The 24,172-nt window shown below is 36.2% G+C and overlaps 1 protein-coding gene across 3 annotated transcripts in view; it reads left to right on the forward strand.

Moving 5' to 3' along the window:
- Window positions 1-24,172, forward strand: part of LOC119796177 (cadherin-22) — a 226,656-nt gene that overhangs the window by 158,812 nt on the left and 43,672 nt on the right. For all 3 annotated transcript variants that reach the window (XM_038304725.1, XM_038304645.1, XM_038304799.1), the window contains 3 exons: window positions 243-424; window positions 3,813-4,069; window positions 8,678-8,814. In XM_038304725.1, coding sequence (XP_038160653.1) covers window positions 243-424; window positions 3,813-4,069; window positions 8,678-8,814 — 576 coding nt within the window. The remainder of the gene's footprint in view (window positions 1-242; window positions 425-3,812; window positions 4,070-8,677; window positions 8,815-24,172) is intronic.

The raw sequence follows: 24,172 nt of genomic DNA on the forward strand, positions 1-24,172 counted from the left end.
TTCATGATCTTATTTCCTTTTTTAGTTATGTTCCTTGTGCATGTAGAATTATTTAACCCCCTCCACTACTTCCTATTGTAATACTATGGACATCTAACTCTCCTTATCCTGGTGCTTTTCTCTTCATCTCTGTGATATTTTCCCCTTTCACTTCTATGTGGTGTTTTATATAACTCCATCTTTCAATGGCTTGTTTGAACTGTCCATGCTTTCTCCCTCCGGCCACCTCCTCAATTTACTAGAGATGTACCAGTTTTCGGTGTCAGAAGGGGCAGCTGTGGCGACACCGGTTGGATGCGTCATTGCTACAGATGCAGACATGGGAGACAACACAGATATGAGCTATCTGATCAAAGAGGGAGGAGATCTTTTCAAGGTCACCACAGATGTGGAGACACAGGAAGCTGTCGTCTCCATTAAAAAGGTACAACTGAATTAGAGCAGTTCTACTGCGGTGTTATCTGCTTACTGATACCACTTTCCTTTTTAGAGAAACTGTCTGAATTTTGCCATAAATAAATAAGGAATTGCAAGACATGTGATCCAAATAAACAATGTATTAATTATTTATTATTGTACATGATTTCTTGTAATGTGTGTTACACACAATATATAACAGGACCAAAGGTTCATTTTTATCCAATCGGATTGTTGTTTTTTTCAGGGTCTGCTATCAATTCACCTCTGGTGTATCTTTTTTAATTAAAATACGTAATATTTGTGAGAAAATTGTAGCACTGGAAATAGATGAAGTAAGGTTATTAGCCATTAGATGTAAATGCTAACAAGCACCAAATTGCTTTAAAATTTTGTTTATAAGTTAAAGACATTAATGATATACACTGTACACATTTTCCTCATATTAATAAAATAAAAGCAACTTCCTAAAACAAATCAATATAAACTAATTATTGCTCGAAAGGATAATAGATAACTGCAAATCAGGACAGTAGCCTAGACAGCATTCAATATATTATGGAACAATACCAGTTATAATTGGTATTAAATGTTCACTTCAGGGTTTTCTTTTTGCTATAAAACCATTAACTTTGAACAAGATCAGCGATTTTTCAGGGAGCAGTACCTGAAGGGAAAAATGAACTGCAGTACAAGCAATGGTCAAATAGCTTAAGAGGGGTAGTAACAGAATTTTTACCATTCAACTCACCCAGTGCCAGCAAGGATGTAGGAATCTTTCTTAATCTGTCTGTAAATTATAACACTGGCTAAATGAAGATGGGAAAATGCGTTAAAACAGAGGTATATTTTTGTATTACGGTACTTATTATCACTTTTTTCCAACATTAAAAGTAAAATGTAACATTTTTTCTCCATGTTCAGAAGTTTTTGTTTCAGTGGCATAAAGGAGGGTAAAGAAGAGTTAAACTCTTTACAAAAATGAATAATATTTCAGTAAATAGTTTAAATACAATAGTCAAAGACACATTTGAACAAATAGGTTTCAACATTGATATAAAAAGAAATCATCTAAAAAAAGTCTGCAACTTTGTTCAAGATTAGTGGAGCATGAAGAGCATGATTCCTGCTTTTTGGTTTTGACTTCAACCGGATTTTACCCAGAAGAATTGTATGATTTGGAAATAAAACATGAACATATTTTAGTGCTAAGCTATTCTGTGATTTAGAAACTTAAAGTAGAGAAACATTTTAACATCAACTCTGAGATACATAGAAGTTTGTCCGAATTTGAGAACTGGGACGATGCACCCATCATCCCAGTTTCTGCTCTTCTTTCTTTGTTTTAGTGAGGATGCTGACAGTGGTGTTCCAGTAAAGCTGCAACTGATTATATTTTCAATATCCTAGCTGGGTGGTAATGTAAAGGTATAGCAACTGACAATTGGCTGAAGATGGATCCAGTGATTGTGACACTGAAAAAACAAAAAAGGGTGTTAGCTCATCTTTAAGAAGTGTATGCAAAGGTTTACAGTAAGGTTTTCTAAACTATGTGTTTTTTAATATAAACTGCAAGTTTAGATGAGATACGATTATGTTTTTCTTGAAAAATAGTCTTTGTTGTGTTGCAATGCTAAACAGCGTTTTGAAAAACTACCATAAGTAGTTTTATTAAATATTAAGTTCTATATCTCCAGAACAGTTGACCACTGCAGTAAAACATAGTCCATGTATACTTAAAACTACAGATTCTAAATCACATTGTTTTGTTAAAGTCAGGGGGAGTGTTGGTCTAGTGGGTTAAAACAGTGTGCTCGTACTGTTAGAAGGTGTCAAGTACCCGGTTTGAATTCCAATCCCTCCACTCTGGGTTCCTGAGCAAGACACTTAACCCCCGATTTCTCCCCGGGCGCCGCACAATGGCAGCCTACTACTCCCCAAGGGGATGGGTTAAATGCAGAGTTAAAAATCTTAAATGTGAGATCAATAAAGTTCAATAAATGATCATTTCTATTTCTGTACATCATTGCCTTGCTTTTCATTGTAAATTATTAACTTAGGGTTAAACCAACACCAAGTAACCTTCATAAAATATTTCCATACAATTTGTGATTATATGTAGACTTACAACTAATTCCCCATTGGTTATAAAGATAGAAGTCAGTGTACCTAATTTTTTCTCAGAGACTGTATATCCATGCAAATTGTGCAGGGTTGACATTTAAGCATTATAGCACCTTCATGCTGGGATACACGTGTTTGTTTACTGTGAAATTATCAAATATGAGTTTAGGACAGTTTAGGACATCCTCTGGTCTCAGGAAATCTTAGAAGGTTTTAAAACAAAAAAATTAAACTAAAAAAAGCCCTCATGTCTAAGTTTATGAAAAATGTTGCCAGCTCTCAAAAAAAAAAGTGAAGTTTCTGTACAAATAGTTGTCTTGAAAATAAACAATTCTCACGTCTTAGGAATACAGTTTTAGGTCTCAGTGAGACCTAAAATAATAATATTTTGTTTGCGGATACGTGACACCGTCTCACGTATCCGCAAACAGATTATTATTTTTTTTATTCTGTAAAATCTTGACGAACCAAGCAAACGTTTGAGTTTATCAAAGTTACATTTTCTGCTAAAGCATCTACAGTTTATTTTAGTGCATAGTGTAATACATCCGTTTTTAATCTCAATTTTTGCCATTGTTTACCTTTATTGTTGTCAGAATTTAACAAAATTTGACGTGCAATGAATCACAAGAAATGAAGGGATGTTAGATGTCAAATATCTGCTGCGTTGGTCAAGATTTCACTGAATAAAAAAGAACCTAAGCCATTCCCAAAAAACCTAAATCCTGATGAGTTTCTCCTGAAGACCTGACAACTTTTTTCATGAAATCTGAGACTGGATGTCCTAAAACACTGAATTATGTGATGTGTTCAATGCATCATGAAAAATAATAAACAATCCTTCTCTTTGTATCTCCAAAAATGTTACAGTATAGCTGACTTGTTGGTGTCTTATTGACTAAAACAGTGTTGACAGCTGGACTATCAATGATTTTGTGTTCAATCAAGTTGTTAATAATGACTTATTTAAAATGAATAAATTTGTTTGAAGCAAAGGTTTGTTTTATTAAGAATGATTTTGGCTTTTGACTTAGACAACTTTTATTGCAATTCTGTATACATGGAGTGTATACAAAACAAAATTTCATTTAGTACAGTTTATCAGACAGTAAATGAACATATTACTGCAATTAGACATTCATTGGTTTTAAGGCTTTTTACACCTCTTAACACAAGGTGTCAAAAAATGCAAAAGGGCATTTTCAGAATATTTTACTCTAAATGATATATGTAGCCATTTACCCTATTTATGTAATTTGGTTCTTTTTCAGCCATTGGACTTTGAGAGCAAGAGGACCCACAATGTTGTCGTAGAGGCTGTAAATAAACATGTTGATCCTCGCTTTGTTGACCTGGGATCATTCCGAGATCAGACAATTGTTCGGGTCAGTGTGTCGGATATTGATGAGCCACCAATCTTTCAACCGGCAGAAGGTGCTGTCATGGAAGTCCAGGAAGATGCTAAAGTCGGATCACTCGTTGGTATTGTCACAGCCAGGGATCCAGATGTGGCAAACAAACCTGTAAGGTATGGAAGTGATGATGCAAATTTCAACAGTGGTAAATAATTTGATATTTCATAGTTTGAAGAATTCTGCCTATATTCATACCTAAAGGGTTGGCAATGTACAAGAACATTTTAGACTCGTTAACGGTTCACTTCAATTTTATTGACATAGTTTTTTCACACTCGAGATTCCATCTAATTATTGTATCTTTAAACTTTCACCTTGAAAAAAATCTGAATTCCAAGTACTTAGAATACAAAATAAGTACAAAATTCACCCAGAACAACCATACTAAGAATCGCACATTACCTTTTCTGGAACTTAGTTTTGATAGAAATAAAAGTGTGACACATACTACACATCTCAATAAGTCATAAGAGACTACAGAGGTTGATATGTTTGTGCTGTACACTATCCCCCTTTAAAGTTGCATTGCTTAAGTTTGAATTTTTTATTTTTTCCCATAAATGCCCTTACAATTACCCAACATAAAAAAGAGCTTTCCTATATTTAATGCTTGTTGCCTCTATATAGTGCATTTTAGTCAGTGCATGAGAGAGTGATTTGGGTTGAATTTCTGGTTGTGTATGTGGGTTTGATGTGCTTTGCACTCTTATTCACTTGGCTATGTTAAATGACAGCTACAGTGAGATAACAGGGGAAAAGCTTTCTAAAGATGGGTAAAAAAAAGACCAACCACAAGTGCATCTCAAACTCCATCGCATACTCCACTCAAATACAAAAAAAACGTTTTTTTCTTGCATGACAAAAAGAACCAGATAAGTCTGTCCTGCGATAGATCAAAACAAAGTTGTCAAGACACAGGACAGAAGGACCCAGTATTCAAAGCAAGACAGAGAGTGGGATGATTCAAAGTGTTTATTTAAAAACGGCTGTGGATTGATGGTATCGGCGGCTAGAGCGTCTATCACTGTATCTCAGTTGGAGAAAAACACAGGTTAGTAACTATGATAATCTGACGGAGTCATTAATCTGGAACAGGCACACTCAGTGGTTGAGAGGCAGAACAGGTCAGGATCAGGAAATCAGAAACAATATGGCACGCTAAAAAACACTTTCTCCACTGAGATCAGACAGGAACAGGGACGCTCATTGGATGAGTGGCAGATCAGGTCAGGATCAGGAAATCGGAAACACTATGATACACTAAAATATCCTCTCACCACTAGCCAGTGAGAATGAGAAAAAAGATAATCTGGCCCTGAGAGCTGGATGCAAGTACATTAAACAGAGGCAGAAGCAGGTTGAACAGATGAGCGGTAATGAGCAACCGGGCAGAGTTAGACAGGTGAATGGAATGAGCAATTAAGCCAGCCATCAGTCCCAAGATCATGACAGATGGTAAATATTGGGGAAGCTTTTTACCAGGAGGGAGCTCAGATCTGCCTTGGGAATGGCACTCTTTCTGCTAAGAAGGTATAACATTCAAATCAAAATAACTTCAGTATGTATAACTTCGACCCAGATTATTTAATATCTTTAAACAAAAGGCCTGTGCAGTTGTACTGGCAGACTGCACGGTTTTCTCTGTTCTCCAATGCGTGTACACAGCACTCATGCAATTTCAACTTGTCGCATGAGGGTGCAAACTTCTACAATAACTCTTGAACTTGTGCTATGCTCCTTTAAATAAAGTGAATTGTTATCATTATCATGTTAGATATTATAGTACTTGCTGAAAAGGGTATAGCTTCAATTTAAAGTAGTGTCATTCATTAGCTGGCATACAGAGATACTTGATTTATGAAAAGGCAAACACAATTTTAATTATTCCTGGTAATATACAAGGACAAAATAGGAATTAAGTTTCTTGGCCGATTGCAGAAAGTAAACAAGTTCCACATCTTTGGATTCTATGTCCTTTGAAATAAAATTGTAAAGTGAGGAGAGGCTGTGGAAAGGGCTGTATGGGAATCTTCCCAAAAAAATAAACCATCACACAGGGAACATCCTCTTGATTAAAAATGCATGACACCCATTGTTCTATGTGTACTAGAGCACAACCCGATAGCAACACTGCCTAAAGTGCCTCCAGCTAAATGTATAAGGGTTGTTGTTGAGTACACTGGTGAGTTGATGTGTTGGATAAAAGGAACAGTAAATTATAAATTAACTCACAAGGGAGGTTTGTAAATTGCATTATCTCCAGTTTGGTGTTAGGCAGCCACCACCTTCATACTCAACTCAATCATGTGACCACAAGACTACATTGTCTGAAAAGGAAAAAAAAAAAAGGTTGCACAAAGGTATTTTATTTTAAGAAAAATATCAAATACTATTGGAGTGACAGAAAGCTTAAAAATAGAAAGCTCTGAACAGTGGGTATTAAAATCTTGCTCTTCTGGTCAAAACTATCTAACCTCTTGCCTAATATAAAGACAGTAAGGGAGTTCTTTTTTTTTTTTCTTTTTTTTTTTTTTTAAAAAGGGCCCCTCGTTAAAAAAGCAGGTCACTTTTGCTCCAGACCGTTAGAATACAATGTTGGCACTTTCCCCATGTGATAAAACACACACTGACATTCTCCAAATGTACAGTACATTTCATTGGATTGAAGCTGAAAAACGTTTACGTTTGCAATTGTAATCACTAATCAATATGTTATTAAGATCAACTACCAGGTTTTTCCAAGATGATTCATGTGCTTGCCATTTGAACTCTTATTGCATGATCGGACGAAAAGACGATTCCCGTTATGGGAAAACAAAAGGAAAACATGATTGGTTCAGTCATTTTATATTGCTAACGCTTTATTATTGTTTATTCGTCATTTTGTGATTTTAGAGAGTTTTAAATGTGGCAGAGGGAACTTAATTGTCTAAAAAGACAAATCACAGAGATACATTTGGTTGCATTTACAGTAATCCTAACCATAGATTAATGAACTATTAACATAGAAAATAATTCTTGTGTAAAGGAAAGGAAAAAACTTGGCCGAAAGCAGCTATTCTAATTTAAGATTCTCTGTTTCATTTAGTTACAATTAATATAGTATATGAATAAAGTACAAAAATTAAATGATTCCCTTAGACCTTAATATTTTATGAACTAGTTAAGAAACAAAGTTCTTGTTTTTATCCCACTGTGGGTTACCATACATTTCCTTTCATATCCACAAAAACTATCCTCACCTCAAGTATGACCAAGAGAATGCTACTTGCAGATTTGTCAGAAAACATAAGAGCTAATAGAGCCCATAGTTTCTTTTTTTCTTTTTCTTTTTTGGTTTATGGGAGCTGAAGACAGCCATCTGCATGTGTACGTCTTTGTCTGGTTTGTGTTTGTGAGTCTGTGTGTGTGGCCAGGGAGAAGGGATAAGAACAAAGGAACCTTTCAGTGCATTTCTGTTTACTTGCCAGTGTTGAGAGAGCAGCCAGTGCTCCATAGAAGGAAAAATCCATTTACGGTTTTACCAGAGAGTGCGATGAAACTTTTATACTTTCCCGTCACTGTCTTTTTTTAGAAAGTGTCATTAAATGCTTTCAAGCATGTTGTGACACTATCAACATTGCATTTAAAACTGTTTTTTTTTTTTTTACAAATCTTCTGAATTTAGGCTAATATTTTAGCTAGTGGTCCTACATTTCATTATTATTTAAGATATTTTCACTGAAACAGAGCAACAAAATATTAATCATATTTACTTTATTCTGTATGGATATTTATTAAATTTAGTTGTTTTAGTCTTTATTGGGTTTGCAGGACAGAATAATTTAGCAAACCAGGTTTGAGCAGGATAAAATTGGTACCACAAAATCATTACCTTTCCTTTAAGCCATCAGTATTGAAATTCTTGTCCTCAAGTGCTGGTTTCCTGCAACCTCTACCCCTCATTGACACAGACTCCTTCATCCGTGCATTTTCTGTTCCATCAAAAAAAGCTATCTAGTCAAATATTTACTTCAGAATTACAGATTGAGTCCATTCTCCACGGTTGACGGAGCAAAACTAGTCAATTTATATAGACCCAGATGAGTCAGACATAAAGTTGGATACTGAAAGAGTAAAGCAGATCCAGAAAATGTCAAAATAAGAGGTGGGTCTGTCTTTCTTATATACATGCATTTAGTGTGGAATGCTGCAAAGCACATTTTGCTATTGATGATGGAGCAGATATTGTAAGTGTGAAGCCAGCCTTAGATGTGTATCTGCTTCAGCAAACCTGAATGAAACAGTTATGTCATTAGCAGACAACTGTGCATTATGTGTGTTGGACCAGGAAAACCACAAGAAGTTGAAAGACACAGCCTTGTATAACTGTAGATTGACTCATTTTCTAGGAAATTCCAAGGCATTATGTACAATTAAAGGAAAACCAAATGTATTGCATTCCAAAAAAGTTAAAAAGTTTAAAAAACAAACCACTGGACTTCCTTTTCCAAGTTTGAAGATGCATCGCTTCACATCCAGGAAGCTTTCTCAATTCTGGATGGGAAGCGATGCATCTTCAAACTTGGAAAAGGAAGTCCAGTGGTTTGTTTTTTAACTTTTCTGGAATGACTTACCTGAATGATGGAGAATCTTCATCAGCATATATGTAGTGAACTTTCATGCTAATGTTTTATATTTCTGCATACCTATCTGTAACTCTGTGTTTGTTTCTGCATCAGGTTTTCTATTGATCCAACATCAGACCAGGACATGATCTTCCACATTGATGCTGATTCAGGTGCCATTACATTAGGAAAAATTTTGGACCGAGAGACAGCAGGCTGGCACAACATCACTGTGAAAGCTGTGGAAGCAGGTATTCATTTCTTTGGTTTTATATCATTATTTAACACCAACGTAATGCCTTTTTAGAAACCCAAAATCTGAAATGTGTTAAAACAATTTAATGTGTAAGCTAATTTCTGTGAGCATCTGTCTGAGTAGAAATACTTTATTGTCAATTTTATCTATTTTTGAGATGACAAAAGAAAGCCTGATTTTAAATATTTTATTCATTTATTTATGTATTTAATTTACAGGGACCCATTTGAGAGTTGAACAAATGAGAATAGAATCGAGATGTTTAACAATATAAAAAATGTGTTTCAAATGATCGTCAATTTTCTTTCAGTTTTGTTGTATATTGCAGTCTTGTTGTTAATATTACTTGTACAATACTTGATAGCCCTTATTCATTATTTACAATAATGGGGGAAGAAATAGTTTTGCAGATTTACTTCCATTCAACCAATAGCTTACACTTCTGAAACAATGGACTTACCATTAATATCAAACCAACCTTTTGGTTCATGGTTCTTTATCTTTTCAGGGTCCCTAGATTGTTGGTGCCTATTTGATTTGTCAAAGGGCAAAGGCAGTCTTTACCCAGGACAAGTTGCTGGTCTGTCACAGTTTATAGAATATCATTGAAATTTTATTCAATTATTTCATATTCATAGCCAGACCAATCTAGGTTGCTGGGATGATTAACAAAGGCTTTCATCTCATTTGTAATGTTGGGTCTGGTGTCACAGATCTTAATTTTGGCAATAGTCTGTCGTTTTCCTTTAAGGTTCAGGACAGGTGAGTTTGTTAGCCAATCTATTACAGTCATAATATGGATATTAAAGCAGGTTGTGGTTCATTTCACAATATCAGAAGGTGGATATTCTTGCAGTAAAAAGAAAACATTATTTGCTTCAACTACAGCAGAAGAAAGCATGAATGCTATCCTACCCTGGTAGAGGGCTCCACTGATTTTAGAATTGATAGAGCACAATGAACCAACATCAACAGATGACTAATTATCCCAAATTGTAAATAACTTGAAGCTTACTCTGTATTTCAAGCAACCTTCAAATCATTTTCTCACTACTCTTTTCTCCAGATTGTGAAACCTCGATTTTCAAATGAAATGAAAAATTGACTTTCTTCTTTCCTTCACCTAGTAGAAAGCTTTTGAAATTATCAGTAACAGTTAAATAATTTATTTCTTCGTAAAAGGACATTAAACACTTTTAATGTTTTCTCAGGAAATGCAATAGTTCTAGCACAAGTACTGAATACATCTCTGTCAGGTGGCTTGTGAAGCAGGTCTGGACCCCACAACCAGTGATAGAGGTCTGCGGGTAGGCTAGTGAATTGGTAGCGTCCACATTAGAAGCCTTTCTGAGTCTGAAAAAAACAGAGGAGATGGGGGTAGGGGAACAGGAGGAGTCTTCACAGTGAACCTGGTCAGGAGGCTGCGATGCCTGTAAAACCCATTGAGGACTTCTGGAGACTGCTTCACAGGATGCTTAAAGGAACCCTGGTAAACAGATTGGATGACAGGGAAATGGTCAATTGAGCTTGCAATAATAGCGTGGAAGCCAGAAAATCCTTCTGCAGAGCTAGGGAGAGTTTCATGAAAGCTTATATTTCCCTTCCAAAAACACTCTGACGATGCAAGGAACAGGTTGTGCTGCTCTAAGGAAACAAGATTCAGACTCTGGTATTGGAAGCAGCACAGAGGCAGTTGTATGAACGGCACATTGCCTGTGGCAATAGGCACTGGAGAAATATGAGCTCAGAAATGTTGATGAGTAATTTGTAATAAGGAATCAGCTTGTGATCACATGGCCTGAGATGATTTCAAATTAAAGGTGTGAGCTGGTCATTGACTGGAGGGCTCGGTCAGACCCCCTGTACTTTGAAGCCAGGCATTGCTTTGAACCTCCAGACCTGAAGAGAAAAGTAAATGTATCAGCCAGATCTCCTCAAATGGGAGTGGTGGTCTCTTGATGACCACATTGTCTGCAACTGAAGGAAGAGGAAACAGGAGTCACTAAAAAGACCTGGGTGGAGAAGCTACAAACAGAGATCTGTGTTCCAGGCAATGGACACAAATGTATTCAATGCCCACCCGCCGGACACCATAATATCTGCTGTGTAATTGTAGGCAATTGGGTTATTTAATATTTAATCAAATAACTTTTCCATCATGTTGTGCTGTGAATACATGCCCAACTGTCAGTGTGTTAGCATCTCTAGATTTAAGCTGCAAAAAAAATAAATATTCAATAATAAAAGAAGTTTTAGAAAGACATATGCATGGAACAATAGCAGAGACAGTAAGTTAAATGTATTTATATAGCACCTTTTTCGTGTAGCAGTTATGGTGTGCTTCACATTAAATTGGATTTTGAAAACATTGAAACATTTGAAAAATAAACAATAACTAAAATATGATTTGAAATTAAAAGAAATAAAATCATTATGTCAACATACAGTCATGCATATGACTTGTAATCATCCAAATCCGAGTTTATCTTTCTAAAGGTCCAATATTTTGCTACATTTAAAAATGCATTAACAATGAGGCCTCTAGAGCATGTATTTGCAATTTGTTTAGGAAAATTCCTCTCAGATTAGGTAGACTGCACCAGAAACCTCTTTAATCAACCCTCCATTGGCAAAGCTATTTAGCTGAACTGTTTTTTTTTTTGTTTTTTTTCACATCTCCATCCTCCACATGCAACCCCCACAACAACCAACTCTTACTGCCAGTTAGACATTGTTAAGGTGGCGGCTAAAAGAAGCTTAGAATTAGGTTTGATCTTAACCAATTGGCTGCTATCGATGCTTCTCAACAGCTTTTAGGTGACCACAACACACTCCAGGAGCAGGTTGACGTCATAGCTGCTTATTGTCATTCATTTATTTAGTGTACAACAGTATTGTTTTTTTTTTTTTTTGTGCTATGGGAAATACGCACAAATCTTTCTAATCATCGCAAAACATAGCACAGGACATTTCTTTTAAAAAGGGAATAATTCTGTTTTTTAAGGGTAGCCTGGAAACCCTAGATTTTAAACAACCATTCCATAAACAAACAAATAATTACAGCCACATCTTGCCTGAATGGCTGCAACATATACCAACCGTTTATCAAAACAGCTGATGACACGAATATTAGCTGTAGTGCTACCATGTTTGCAGGATATCAGGCTAAATAGTCCAACACAATAATCTCACTTCCAGCTCTAACTTTACAGCTCTATAACATGCAGATGGCATTAATGTACTTTTCAATTTAAGGTTTGTGGTAAAGCCTGCTTCGTAAATGCCATGTTTAGACAGCACCCCTTTTATGAAATTCTTAGTACACACATGCAAAAACTTCAGATGTTTTTCAGATAGATTTCCATCGAAAATAAAATTCATCCACTGAGTCTTTAGATGATCAAATAAAGGCACTAAAAAATACATGTCTGTTTGGATGGTCGATGTTGGTGAGCTACAAGATGGTGTCAGGGGTCCATTTCAATTCGTAGGTTTAGCAAACTCAAATCTGCCATTGAGAGTGGTGCCAGTGATCTTATCTTTTTTTTTATTATTTATAAAGACTTCCATAAATTACCATTATGGAGAACAGATGGTTCAAAAGAGCTATGACTCTATGTGAGTTTGGCAACTGTGTTAAAAAGAAATCTAGGATTATTCTTATTCTCATCCATTAATAAAGAGAAACATGCTGCTCTTGTTTCACACACTTGTTTTCCATATTAGGTAGGATTCATGTAGGCATGTGGACAGCCATTTTCTCTCTCCAGGTTCCTATTATAATTCTTAAAAGTGTGCAGCTATGCATTAAAACAAGCAGCCCCCTTTACTACTGTTCTTCATCTTTAAAGGGGCTATGCTGTCTCAAGCAGTGTGCATAGAAGAAGTAACCCCATCTACAAAATCATCAATTTGTGAATGGAAATAAATAGAATGGTTGCCCTTAACATTTTTCAGTTATACAGACTAGATAAAAAGGTGTAACCATCCTTTAAAAATTATTATGCATTATCTGATAATGATATGCTGAAGTGAATCCTTTGTTTATCGGAGGAGAACTCTGTTACAGTAAGCTTAAAGGTTACTAAAAACTGACCAGATAGTACAAGGTTGTGAGGAAATAATGTTATTTATTCCCAGTCAATGTCATATTGCAAGGTCCAAACTATGATGGGACTATTCACATTCTGAACATCGTATAAGGCTGCATTTAAGGCATTAAAGGCTGCATTTAAGCTTTCTCCTTCAGTGTCAGAATGAATGTTAAATCCCTCACTATATTGACCTTGTTTGATTTAAACACAAAATCAGACATGCACTCTGAAAACTGATTTTTAAACTGAATTGAGAGGAAGGACCTGGTAGGTGATACAACTTTAAAAGCAGGAGAGGTTTGGTTTTGTTGCTTAACAATTTTGATGGGGGGTTGGGGGGGCGGGGTGGAGAACTAACCTTTGATTCAGACTGTAAATTTGACGCTATCCCTCCCCTTTGCCCATATTTGGGCATATGAAAATGTAAATATCTGGAAGGATTTGCTTTTTTTATACTAACATAATCCTCTTGTTGGAGCCTGGTTTCTGTAAAACAAAGTATATCAATATGATAATCACAGATCTATTCATTAACTCTTTTAAAAGAGAGATCTTATGTTAAACAACATTTAATTGTTAGGAATTTTTTAATAGCAGTCATTTCAATTTTGATTATATTATCATGATTTACTCCATTAGAATTTTTCTTTTTTTGTCTACTTTTGTTGATTTTTGCTATGGGCAAGACACCGTCTGAATAGGGTAATGTGTGGATAATGGCAGGGACACTGGAAATTTTTTGTCAGGGCAAAGATTAGAGGACTAATAGATCTGGCCAGATTCCTAGAAAGAAGAGCTGCACCATCCAAATTGGGATGGATGCTGTCTCTCTGAATCAGAACAGGTTTTCCCAAAAGGTTTGCCAATGATCAATGTACTACTCATTGTTTTCATAACACCACCTAGACAATAAGAGGTGGAATGATGGCTAAACTTGACATCATATTTACATTTCATTTGGCCGTGCTTCCTGATATGTTTAAAAATAGTGGCCATGCATTATCTAAAACAGTACTTCTGCTGCCATGCTGTCAGTATATCTTCCTGATAAAATAGGCTGTAAATGTCTCCATAGAATTTAAAATCAAAACTCTTGATTTACTTATCAGGGAAATCTTAGCTCTCTTATAGTTATCCATGCACTGTGAATTGTTTTCTTTTTTTATTAGTCCAGAGGGAAAATAAAGCCATCATCATGGTTTTTCAGTTAACAAAACTCAAAACCAAAAATGTGTTTTTTCAAGTTTGGTGTTTGTCATAGCAAAGAAAATAAAGAATGTAACAACTAAGGTAGAGGGAAAGTTATTACTGTGCCCATAGGAAGAAAACTTGAAAATGGAGAAGGCCTGGGGTTTTCTACTTTTTCAATCTTATTATGATGAAGTGATTTTTCGATTACAGCAATGGCTGAATAGATTTGATTCTGCATGTGACAAAGATATTCTATTACACCTCAGGACAAAGAAAACAATGCTATAAACAAGACAAAATTTAAAATCTATTTTATTTCTTCCTTCTTTTGTATTTCCCCAGACTCTCATTTCTTCAATATTCAATACGACCTAAGCTTAGTAAAATGCAGTGTTAGCCAACTCAAATATTAAGGCAAAAACTAGGGTGTTTCAGTCTTCCACAAATAATTTATGTGTCTTTGTGGATCACACTATGGAGTAGGCATATTTCAATGGTAATTGAACATTTACTGCTGCCCTGCACCTTTCCGTGGTAGACATAAAAACATGCCTGCACTTGAAAGATAAAAGCATCTTGCATTGCCATCCACAGAAATGCCTACATAGACATCGTCTGTGGTCAGTGGCACAGAATGCCCACCCAGTATGTTTCTTTGTTGTCTGTTTGCTCACAAAGCCTGCAGAGCTCAGACACATACAGTAGCCAGGAGACATAAAGAAAAGGGAAAACATAGAGATAAAAAAGTCCCAAGATATCCAAACCAGTATAAAGTGTAAATGCTTATGCTTTTAAAGAGACTAGTTACAACAATTAAGGAATTACTTAATTTTAACTGCTAGTTTGCGGCGTGCTTTGGTTGGGGCAGTGGTTAGCGCACACGACCTATGTATGGAGGCCTTAGCCCTTGACGTGGGTGACCTGGGTTTGAATCTGACCTGTGGGCTTTTCCCACATGTCTGTCCCCCCTCTGTCAGCCTTCTGTCCATAAAACAGGCTACTAGTGCCGTTAAAAACTCAACAAAAAAAAAAGAAAAACGTTGTTAGTTTGGTATTGTGTACATGCATTTAGTGTTGTGTTATTGTACCAGTGTCTCCTCCATTGTGTGAGGTTTACCAGTTCGTGATCCATGAGTGGAAGGCAGACAGTTAAGCGGAGCTTTTTCGAGTTTGTGATCCAGAGAGAGGGGAGCAGACAGAACGATTCAGAGATCCAGGGATCCAGAGGCAGAGCAGAGAGGATATTCAGGCAGGCAGAATCCGACAGGGGTCAGCCAGGCTCAGTATCAGGAGACAGATCGGGTCAGAATTGGGTAGACAACAGATATTTCTTGAGATGCTGGACTATTCTTACTGTGTTAGCATGAGATAATCTGGCACAGAGGACTGGTCTGATGGGGTTTATATATTGATGGAAACAGGTGAGAGCTGATTGCGGACGGGTGGAGCAGAGCAGGTGTATGGACTCAGTGATAAGGCCAGAATCAGTGCAGAGACCATTACAACCCCAACATGCTAAATATTGATGCAAATCTGTACCCACAATCTGTTTCAGGTTTCATAATATACTTTATAGGTGGTAAGGAATTATATTTTTATAACCTCCGCCCATTAATGTGCTCATTTTGGCATCAGCTTCTGCATATTTAAAATGCAAACAAAATGTTGAGCTTGCTGTTGTGCTCATTTTATATGCTTAATTTTATCCACACACATTTGACTTCCACTGTCAAGTTTCCATGTGTTTTTTATACCTTGTAAACAACTGTTTCTAAATGTCAGATTTTGCGTGTCGTTTAGGTGAAGCTACCTCTGGTAAACGTATTCTGGTGATACCAAAAATTGCACACACAGCATGTCTTCAACCTCATCTCATTAAAAGTCTCCAACTTCTTATAGTTGTACTAATGCAAGCATTAGTGCAATGAAAGATGAAATCCCCAATCACCTATGTAGTACGTGTTTTCCAGGTGCAGAGCATAGAGCCTTTTAAATGCGGAGAGAAACATTTAATACACTGTCACTAGCAGAGACCCAAGCTTCTTGGCAGCCTTCTCTGTAGAAAGTATCAGGTTAAGTTGGAGTGACATATAATTTTTGAGAACTGATAGGAAGTGTGATACCACATTTGCAAAACCACTTTTTCACCTAGACAGATATGTGGAAAAAAATAGCTTCACCCTGAGGGCAAAAACAAACTGAAGAAGCTGAAAGTCTTTATCTTTAGCTCTGTTGCATGGAAAAGATATTTACTATGGCATAATTCACTTGCATTTGGTGTCTGGCAAGCACATGCAGACTTTTTGACTTTTAGACTGTTTGAACAGTATTCCTTGTACGTCCAAATTAATTACATTCTGGGTAGAACATGTTGAAGGGAGATAAACAGGTTCAGGAACGTGAAATAGAAAAGATACATGAGCTGAAAAACTAATCAGTAATGAACAGTTTTATACGCAAAACATTCACAAATACATAGGATCAATTTAACAGGGAAGCAAAATTAGAAGAAATTTAGTGACAAGACCAGATAAGGGTGTGTTGCTGTGTGCGCAACAGAGTTTAATTTGTTACATTTGAGTGAGTTTTGTGTATGGTATTGCATTGCAAAGCACCTGTCAACAAATGAGGGAATACGTAATAATATGCAACAAGGGTAGAAACACTGGCTTTCCTCAAATGTCTTATTATTGTGTATCTGTAATGTTAATGCATTGACAATAAATGAAATCTCATAAATACTTGAACACCTATTTATGTGTGGAAATTTTCCCTTTGTGAATGAATGAAATATGATATAAAAGAAAAAAGATTCCATAACAACAAAGATCAGAAAGATTGAAGTTATTGTAATAGATAGTTCCCACATGATGTCACCCTTCCTCTGTGCCACCATATAGATACAATGAAGCACCTTTCTAATACAGTAGACAGTAAATAAACAATACACAATAAGCAAATATTATTTAAATTAAGGTGATTGATTCCAAATTTTCTGTATTAACCAGCAACATGTCAGTAGTCAAACATGACTTGCCTTCAGCATTCTCTGTTTTGATAATTTTTGAAAGAGCTGTAGAAAAGTAAATAGGTCATAAAGTAAATAAAATAAATAATCTTAATTCCATACAATTTTTTTTTTCCAGCTTTACGGCACTAGTGGCTCATTTTTATAGACAGTAGGCTGACAGGAAAGGGGGTATGAGAGAGGGGGCAGAGACACGTCAAGGACTAAGTTCTCCATACATGGGTCATGTGCGCTAACCACTGCACCACCAAAGTACGCCCTTAATTCCATACTATTGAGGACAAACTTAAGCTTGTTGTCTGGATCCCAACTTTTGCTCCATTTTTGTTTGTATTTGTTTAGTTCTTGAGTAACTTCTACGGTTTTAACATGGTCATACGCATGTGTTAAAAATTGGAAATATCATTAATCTTCGAATATGCCCTCCATTAAGATATTAAAGTTAAATAGAATAATCCTATTTTGAAGCCAAGATTTAAAAAAATATGAAAGTAATAAATGACTTGTTAATTTCATATGTGAAGGAAAGTTGTAACAAAAACCTTTTATTTAACAAAGTCTGACTGATTTGTATGTGTATTATCCTTGACACATTGTGTTGAACCTTACCAATGGGTTTAACTACTGAGGGAATTTGGCTGCCTAGTTGGCTGACCCCTGTTGAGATGAACTTATGTATAAAAACCCCAGAGCTCATAAAATTAAGTAAAATCCAAATAAGGTACATACAATTTTAACATTGCTACATCTTACAAGTTCATTTTTGGGTCACAGCAAGCTTAATTTATCATATTTAATAAAAATGTTTGCCAGTGTTGTCTGCCATAGCATAGCTGTTCTCGCTTGATGTGCTTATTTCCATGAGTCATTAGATGACAGGCAAGGTACAACCAGGACAGGTCGCCAGTCTATCACAAGGTAAAACAGAGACATACTGTAAAGGTCAAACTCATACATGTGTAAACACAAAGACTAAGGCTAATTTAGAGATCCCATTCCGGCTGTTTCCACAGTGATGCATTAGTAATATGTATCACTGTGGAAACAGTTGAACAGCAGGGAAGTGAAGAGCAGCTCGAAGGCAAGACTAGACATTTTGGAAAAGAAACGTAAACATTACATAAACCATTAAAACAAGATAAATAAGATGAAAGATGTTCAAGTAATATAATTGATTTCCGCAAAGCAATTGCTGAAATTGACAGACATCTAGATAGGTCAAGACGTTTTCAGACAATCTGAGCAATAGTCTGGTTGCCTCCACTTTAAGCCTGTTTTGTAATTTCCATTGGTCAGATGACTGTAAATTTGCACAGGCAATGTCATTTGTTATAGGACATGACCAACAGAAAGAAATTGTCATAAAGGTATGGGGGAGGAGGCTTTTAATTACGCTTCAAAACTGCATTATTTATTGTATATAGGTAGTTATTTATTGATAAAAAACAAATAGAAAAGTGTTATACATATGTTTCTAAGTTTAACCTGTTTGGACTGTCTCTTATCTAATTCTTATCTCAATTTCTTGATTGTATCTGGACCTTCACTTTCACGATGTCATTCTAACTCAAGAATGTGTTTGGATATAAACCACTGCATAGGTTTTGCTATATATTTCAGGTTGATATTAAGCTGGGGGGTAAATCTTTTCCTGACTCTAAAGTTTTTGATTGCTTTTTCTGCTGAGACTGCCATGTGTTAGACTACAATCATTTTGATTAGCTCTACTGTCCCTGCTGAGGAAAAGCCTCCCCACTGCATGTTGATATAACAATTATGCTTCATAGGTGTGTGTTAAAAAGTTTATTTGATGTTATTTTTTAAGAGGTTTATTTACTATGGCAGGCTGTTTTGAAAAGAAGAAATGGAAAAACATTTTGCAACTGGTGGACTTGATGGGGGGGAGCTCTAATTCAATAGTTTTACTGAAGCGGAGGTAAATAAAAACATATTTTTTTTATGTGCGTTTCTGCCGACCCATCACTTTGACACAGGTGAGGATGCAGGGAACCAAAACTGAAAAAACTGGACTGTTATAAGTATCTGGGTGTTGACCTTAACCTCTTACACCCTGAGGGGGTATAAATAAATTTCTGCCTGACAAAAACACACAAAAGTAAATAACTTATAGCCTCACAGCTATTAGATTTAAGAAGAAACTTTTGGTACCTCTGTAAAGGTAAGATGTCATAGAATGGTTTTCTGGTGTCAGCACCATTGTAGCTTTGACCCTGCCTGAAATATTAGGGACAAAATACAAAATATTTTGCATTTTTTGAATCTCGCCAAAATTTTCTTTGAAATAAACATTGCAAAACACTACCAAAATATTATTTATAGCACAAAAAAGTAGTACAGACTTTTAAATCTAAATATTGTGTAAAAATATACCAAATTTGGACTCAATCAGATGAATCATATTTATTTTAGAATGGTATTAGTGAGAAATTTCTTAGGCGGAGAGGCCATTTTGGCACATTTATCCAAAAATGTCAACAAACTGTGCCAAATGTGTTTTTTACATCAATACTGGGGGTTTGTTAAAAGTACGAGGTCACGTAGCAGCTGGACCCACCGGTGGGTCCGTAGGGTTCTAGGGGTTAACAATAAAATGGACTTGAGTCACAAGACTAACACTTCTTGGGGCATATAGAATGCCTCATTCTTTACTTCAGGAGCTCTTCAGTTTTGTAGCAGCTTTATATTGCAAAACTGACTTTAGAAAGTAAAGAACATCCATCCATCCATCCATCCATCCATCCATCCATCCATCCATCCATCCATCCATTTTCGTCTGGTTATCTGTTAGGGTCATGTGTGGCTGATGCCTATCTCAAGCAGTCTATAGACAAAAGGCAGGGAACACCCTAAACAGATTGCCAGTCTGTTGCAGGGAAACGATAAATAAAAGCTATATTATATAATGTTATATTATATTATATTACATTACATTATATTATATTATAAAGTCCTAAATAATTGTGTATGACTATTAAATCATATTTAATTTTTGAAAATGATGTAAATGTACAGGCAAAATATGTGTAACAAGAACAACTCAGAACCAGATTTTCAGCAAGACAGAGTCTTTGCGCTTAAGAGGTTTATTGAGGGTTTGTGAAGATGATCTTGAATGTTGGAAGGCAAACTGGTAGCAGGGTTTGAGTGGATAGAAAATAGTTGACAGGATGGAAACAGGGTTTTAGCAAACTGGAATATGCCTGAACAGACTGGTGATAGGCAGAAGCATTTCAGAATGCGACCTGAGTCAGAAAGCAAGGAGAATCCGGTGAGGGCAGGTCGAGCACTGGAACTCAGAAATGCTTGTGGTGTACACTGTCAATGGCAAGATGGAGACAATCGGGTGAAGACTGGCAGAGAGAAGCAGTTATAATAGGTATGCTGATAGTTTTTGAGTATTTAGGTCATTAATTTACTGAGTGGAGCAGAACATAGTATTAAACAGCCAGCCAGCCCCAAAAAACAGTCGAACAGGAGGCAGTGTTCATGACAATTTTGACCAGCTTATGATACTTTGAATAATGATAGAAAAAAATAAACATAAGATAAATCACACCATTATAAACTAACAGATACACATTTCTAAATCTATTTTTTCACTGCATAAATCCACTGCTTAATATATGTGATGTATAGCAGTAGCATATTAGAAGTTCCCCCTGTCTGCAGAATGGCCTCAGGTTTTAAGCCAACTTCCCTCCAATTTCCACCTGCTGGAGTTCTATCCTCTCTTTCTACTGGGAGTGTCAACATTTACTGTATTACATTTATTGAAATATGGGGTATTTCAGGTTTACACTCTGGATGAGGCCTCACGGACAATGTTATCGCAGGGGATTACATTCCCCCCGGACCTGTTGGTTACCAGCGTACTGTAGGACCTGTCAAGGTCCGGTCAAGGACCCATCATGGAAACTGGGGAATTTTTGAACCACTGCTGGTGTATACATTTTAGAACAATGCAAAATACTTTTAGTCAAAGTATCTAATTTTTATTTTATGTTCACTTAGTATCCAAATAGCACAACACATTCTATAGATGGAAAAGGAAATCTAAAAGTCTCACCAGACAGAGACAGGTTTAATTTTGGTTACTTCATGGCTACGCTCACACTGTAGGTCTTACTGCTGTTTTTTTGTCAAATGCAATTTTTTGTTTGGCTTTAAAGATGATCATCACAAATTGTGTCCCTGAAGTGACCCTCATGGGCAGAAAAAGAATAACAAGACGTGTCAGTGTCTATGGATGGATTTAAAGCTGTTAAGCAGTGGAAATAGCCAGATGATACAGCAGACAATGGGAAAAAGGAGACAGAAGAGAAAGAGAGCTAAACTATTCATTACGGCTTTTGGAGCAGCAGTGACAGCGACATTTCTGAGAAGAAATGCATTAATGACCTGTTACGGTATGCTCTCCAAGTTTATTTTGGATCGTATCCACCCATTTACTTATCAATTTTTAAAAATGTTATTGTATTTCCTCTGTCCATCTTGGTCTATGCTGTCCACCATATTTGTCCTGTTGTAATTCTTCTTGTTCCCATGCTGTCAGTATAGAGGGACATTGTCGTCATACTAATTCCGATATGGGTAACTTGGCTGTTCAGACCCCAGTCAGATTCCAAAGATGTGACCTGTATCCGATTTTAAGCCACATAGAAATGTGGCTCGTATCAGATTTGAAAAAGTCACATATGTCACTTTTCGCAGAGTCATGAGTTACATCAGGGCAAAAAAATTGATTAGGGACGCATTTGTCACTGTGTGAACCTAGCCTATATTTGCAATTTAGTAAAGGTAGGTAGAGTAGTCAGAAATTTTATTAAAATTAAAATAGTGTTATATTAAAATAGTAAAAAGTCAAATTAAAAAGTACAGTCAATTAAAACTGCTACATTTCTCAATGAAATTATTAAGCTGATGTAACTGAATATATCTGACTAGTTCCCACGTCTGGTCTCTATATTTGCAAACCTAGTGGATAGATACCCAAGTTTTTTATTTGTAAAGAATCTGCAGCTAAATACACTTCCATAATCTATAAAGTTTTGCTACATAAACTGTCTTTAGACATTTATTTTGATGAAATTTAAAATCTATAATTTTTTTCCACTTCAGAATTTACAGTAGTTGGTTAATTAAAAAAAAATAAAATTCATGGAATGTGTCAGAATGTAAAGTAATTTGAGTGGTTTTACTACCTTTGTATGGCACAGTGTGTACTGACAATATTATTTTCCTGGTGTTTATTATGAACAGTCCTGTTTTTCTCATTAACAGAAAACCTGACCAATATAATGTCAAAATGTTGCACTAATGTCAGTGCCTCCTTGTAGGACACCTGCTTATCTGAAAACATTTTCTCCGAGCAAATATGCTTGATATCTTAAAGGGATAGTTCGGTATTTTTGACATGAATCTGTATGGCATCCCCATCACCAGCGGCATGCAATCACACTGACTTACCCCTGGCAGCGTCCTGTGAGCAGAGTTATCGTCCAGTTTTGGTCAAGCCAAAAGTAGTCCGGCAGGTTTTTAGGAACAGCGAAATAAAACTTTTCTCTTCCCAAAACATTATGTGTTCAAAAGAGCGATATTTTTGCATCCCAAAAAGATTGTAGTGGAAAAAGTCACACGTCGTTATCAATTGGTCCTATTTTCTCTCTGTTCGTATCAGTGCGCGCCGTCATTCAGACAGCGAGCCCAACAACAGCCATGTCTCCCTCCGCGGCGGAAGGAGACATGGCTGTTGTTGGGCTCGCTGTCTGAATGACGGCGCGCACTGATACGAACAGAGAGAAAATAGGACCAATTGATAACGACGTGTGACTTTTTCCACTACAATCTTTTTGGGATGCAAAAATATCGCTCTTTTGAACACATAATGTTTTGGGAAGAGAAAAGTTTTATTTCGCTGTTCCTAAAAACCTGCCGGACTACTTTTGGCTTGACCAAAACTGGACGATAACTCTGCTCACAGGACGCTGCCAGGGGTAAGTCAGTGTGATTGCATGCCGCTGGTGATGGGGATGCCATACAGATTCATGTCAAAAATACCGAACTATCGCTTTAAACACGGTTATAAATGTTCTACAATTACCACTGGGTGTCAACCAAAAGCAGTTTCTTGCATTAGTGATAGTGTTGTACCGCTACACAATCTATTATTATTACTATACAATGTACAGTATGTTATATTATATATTGAAACAAACACAATGGAGCTTAACTGAACAGAACAGGGAATGTAAAATGAAATATATCTGCCATGCATATATTTTTAAGACATGCTCTTTCTTTTAAAAGGGTTGTTTCGATGTAAGCTAATTTGCATCTCTGGCGGAGAGACCAGATTCAGGCCCAGTTGAATACAAGTGTGTCTTGATTTTACACTGCTGACAAAAGTGACAATTTAGACCAAACCACTGTCTTTAGCGAAACCGAACCATCTAGTCAAACTCTAAAACAGCTCAGATACCTCCCTGCTTGCACAGGCACACCCACTCCTCTTCTTGTCTTTTTGAACTAATTTCAGCATAATTTCCCACTATGCAATTCTTGATGGCAGGTCTGTCTGACAAAGGTGCAGAACATGTTACTAGGCTGTTGAAAAAACAAAGATTTAGACTTGCACTACATTTACATGAATAAACTTTCTTTACATAACTTTTTGATTATCTTTTTGAGATTCAATGTTTGCATCAGGTTGTTTATACTGTACAGCTCTTTGAGTTAAAATCTAAAAATGTACAATTTGATAAGAGGTTTCACTCTAACAAAATTCATAGGTGCCAGAGATGGCAAAAGTACTCACTTTCCATACTTGAGTAAAAGTACAGATACTTGTGTTAAAAAATACTCTGGTAAAAGTGGAAGTACTGATTAAACTTCATTACTCAAGTAAAAGTAAAAGTAGCTTGTAAATTTACTTAAAGTATAAAAGTAAAAGTAGAAACCACTTTTTTCATGCTGTTACCTACATTTTAAATGGATGTCTGCCAATAGGACTAGATCTCCGT

The sequence above is a fragment of the Cyprinodon tularosa genome, unplaced genomic scaffold (genome assembly GCF_016077235.1).
Source record: "Cyprinodon tularosa strain WSP-4 unplaced genomic scaffold, ASM1607723v1 ctg10, whole genome shotgun sequence".
Lineage (NCBI taxonomy): Eukaryota > Metazoa > Chordata > Actinopteri > Cyprinodontiformes > Cyprinodontidae > Cyprinodon > Cyprinodon tularosa.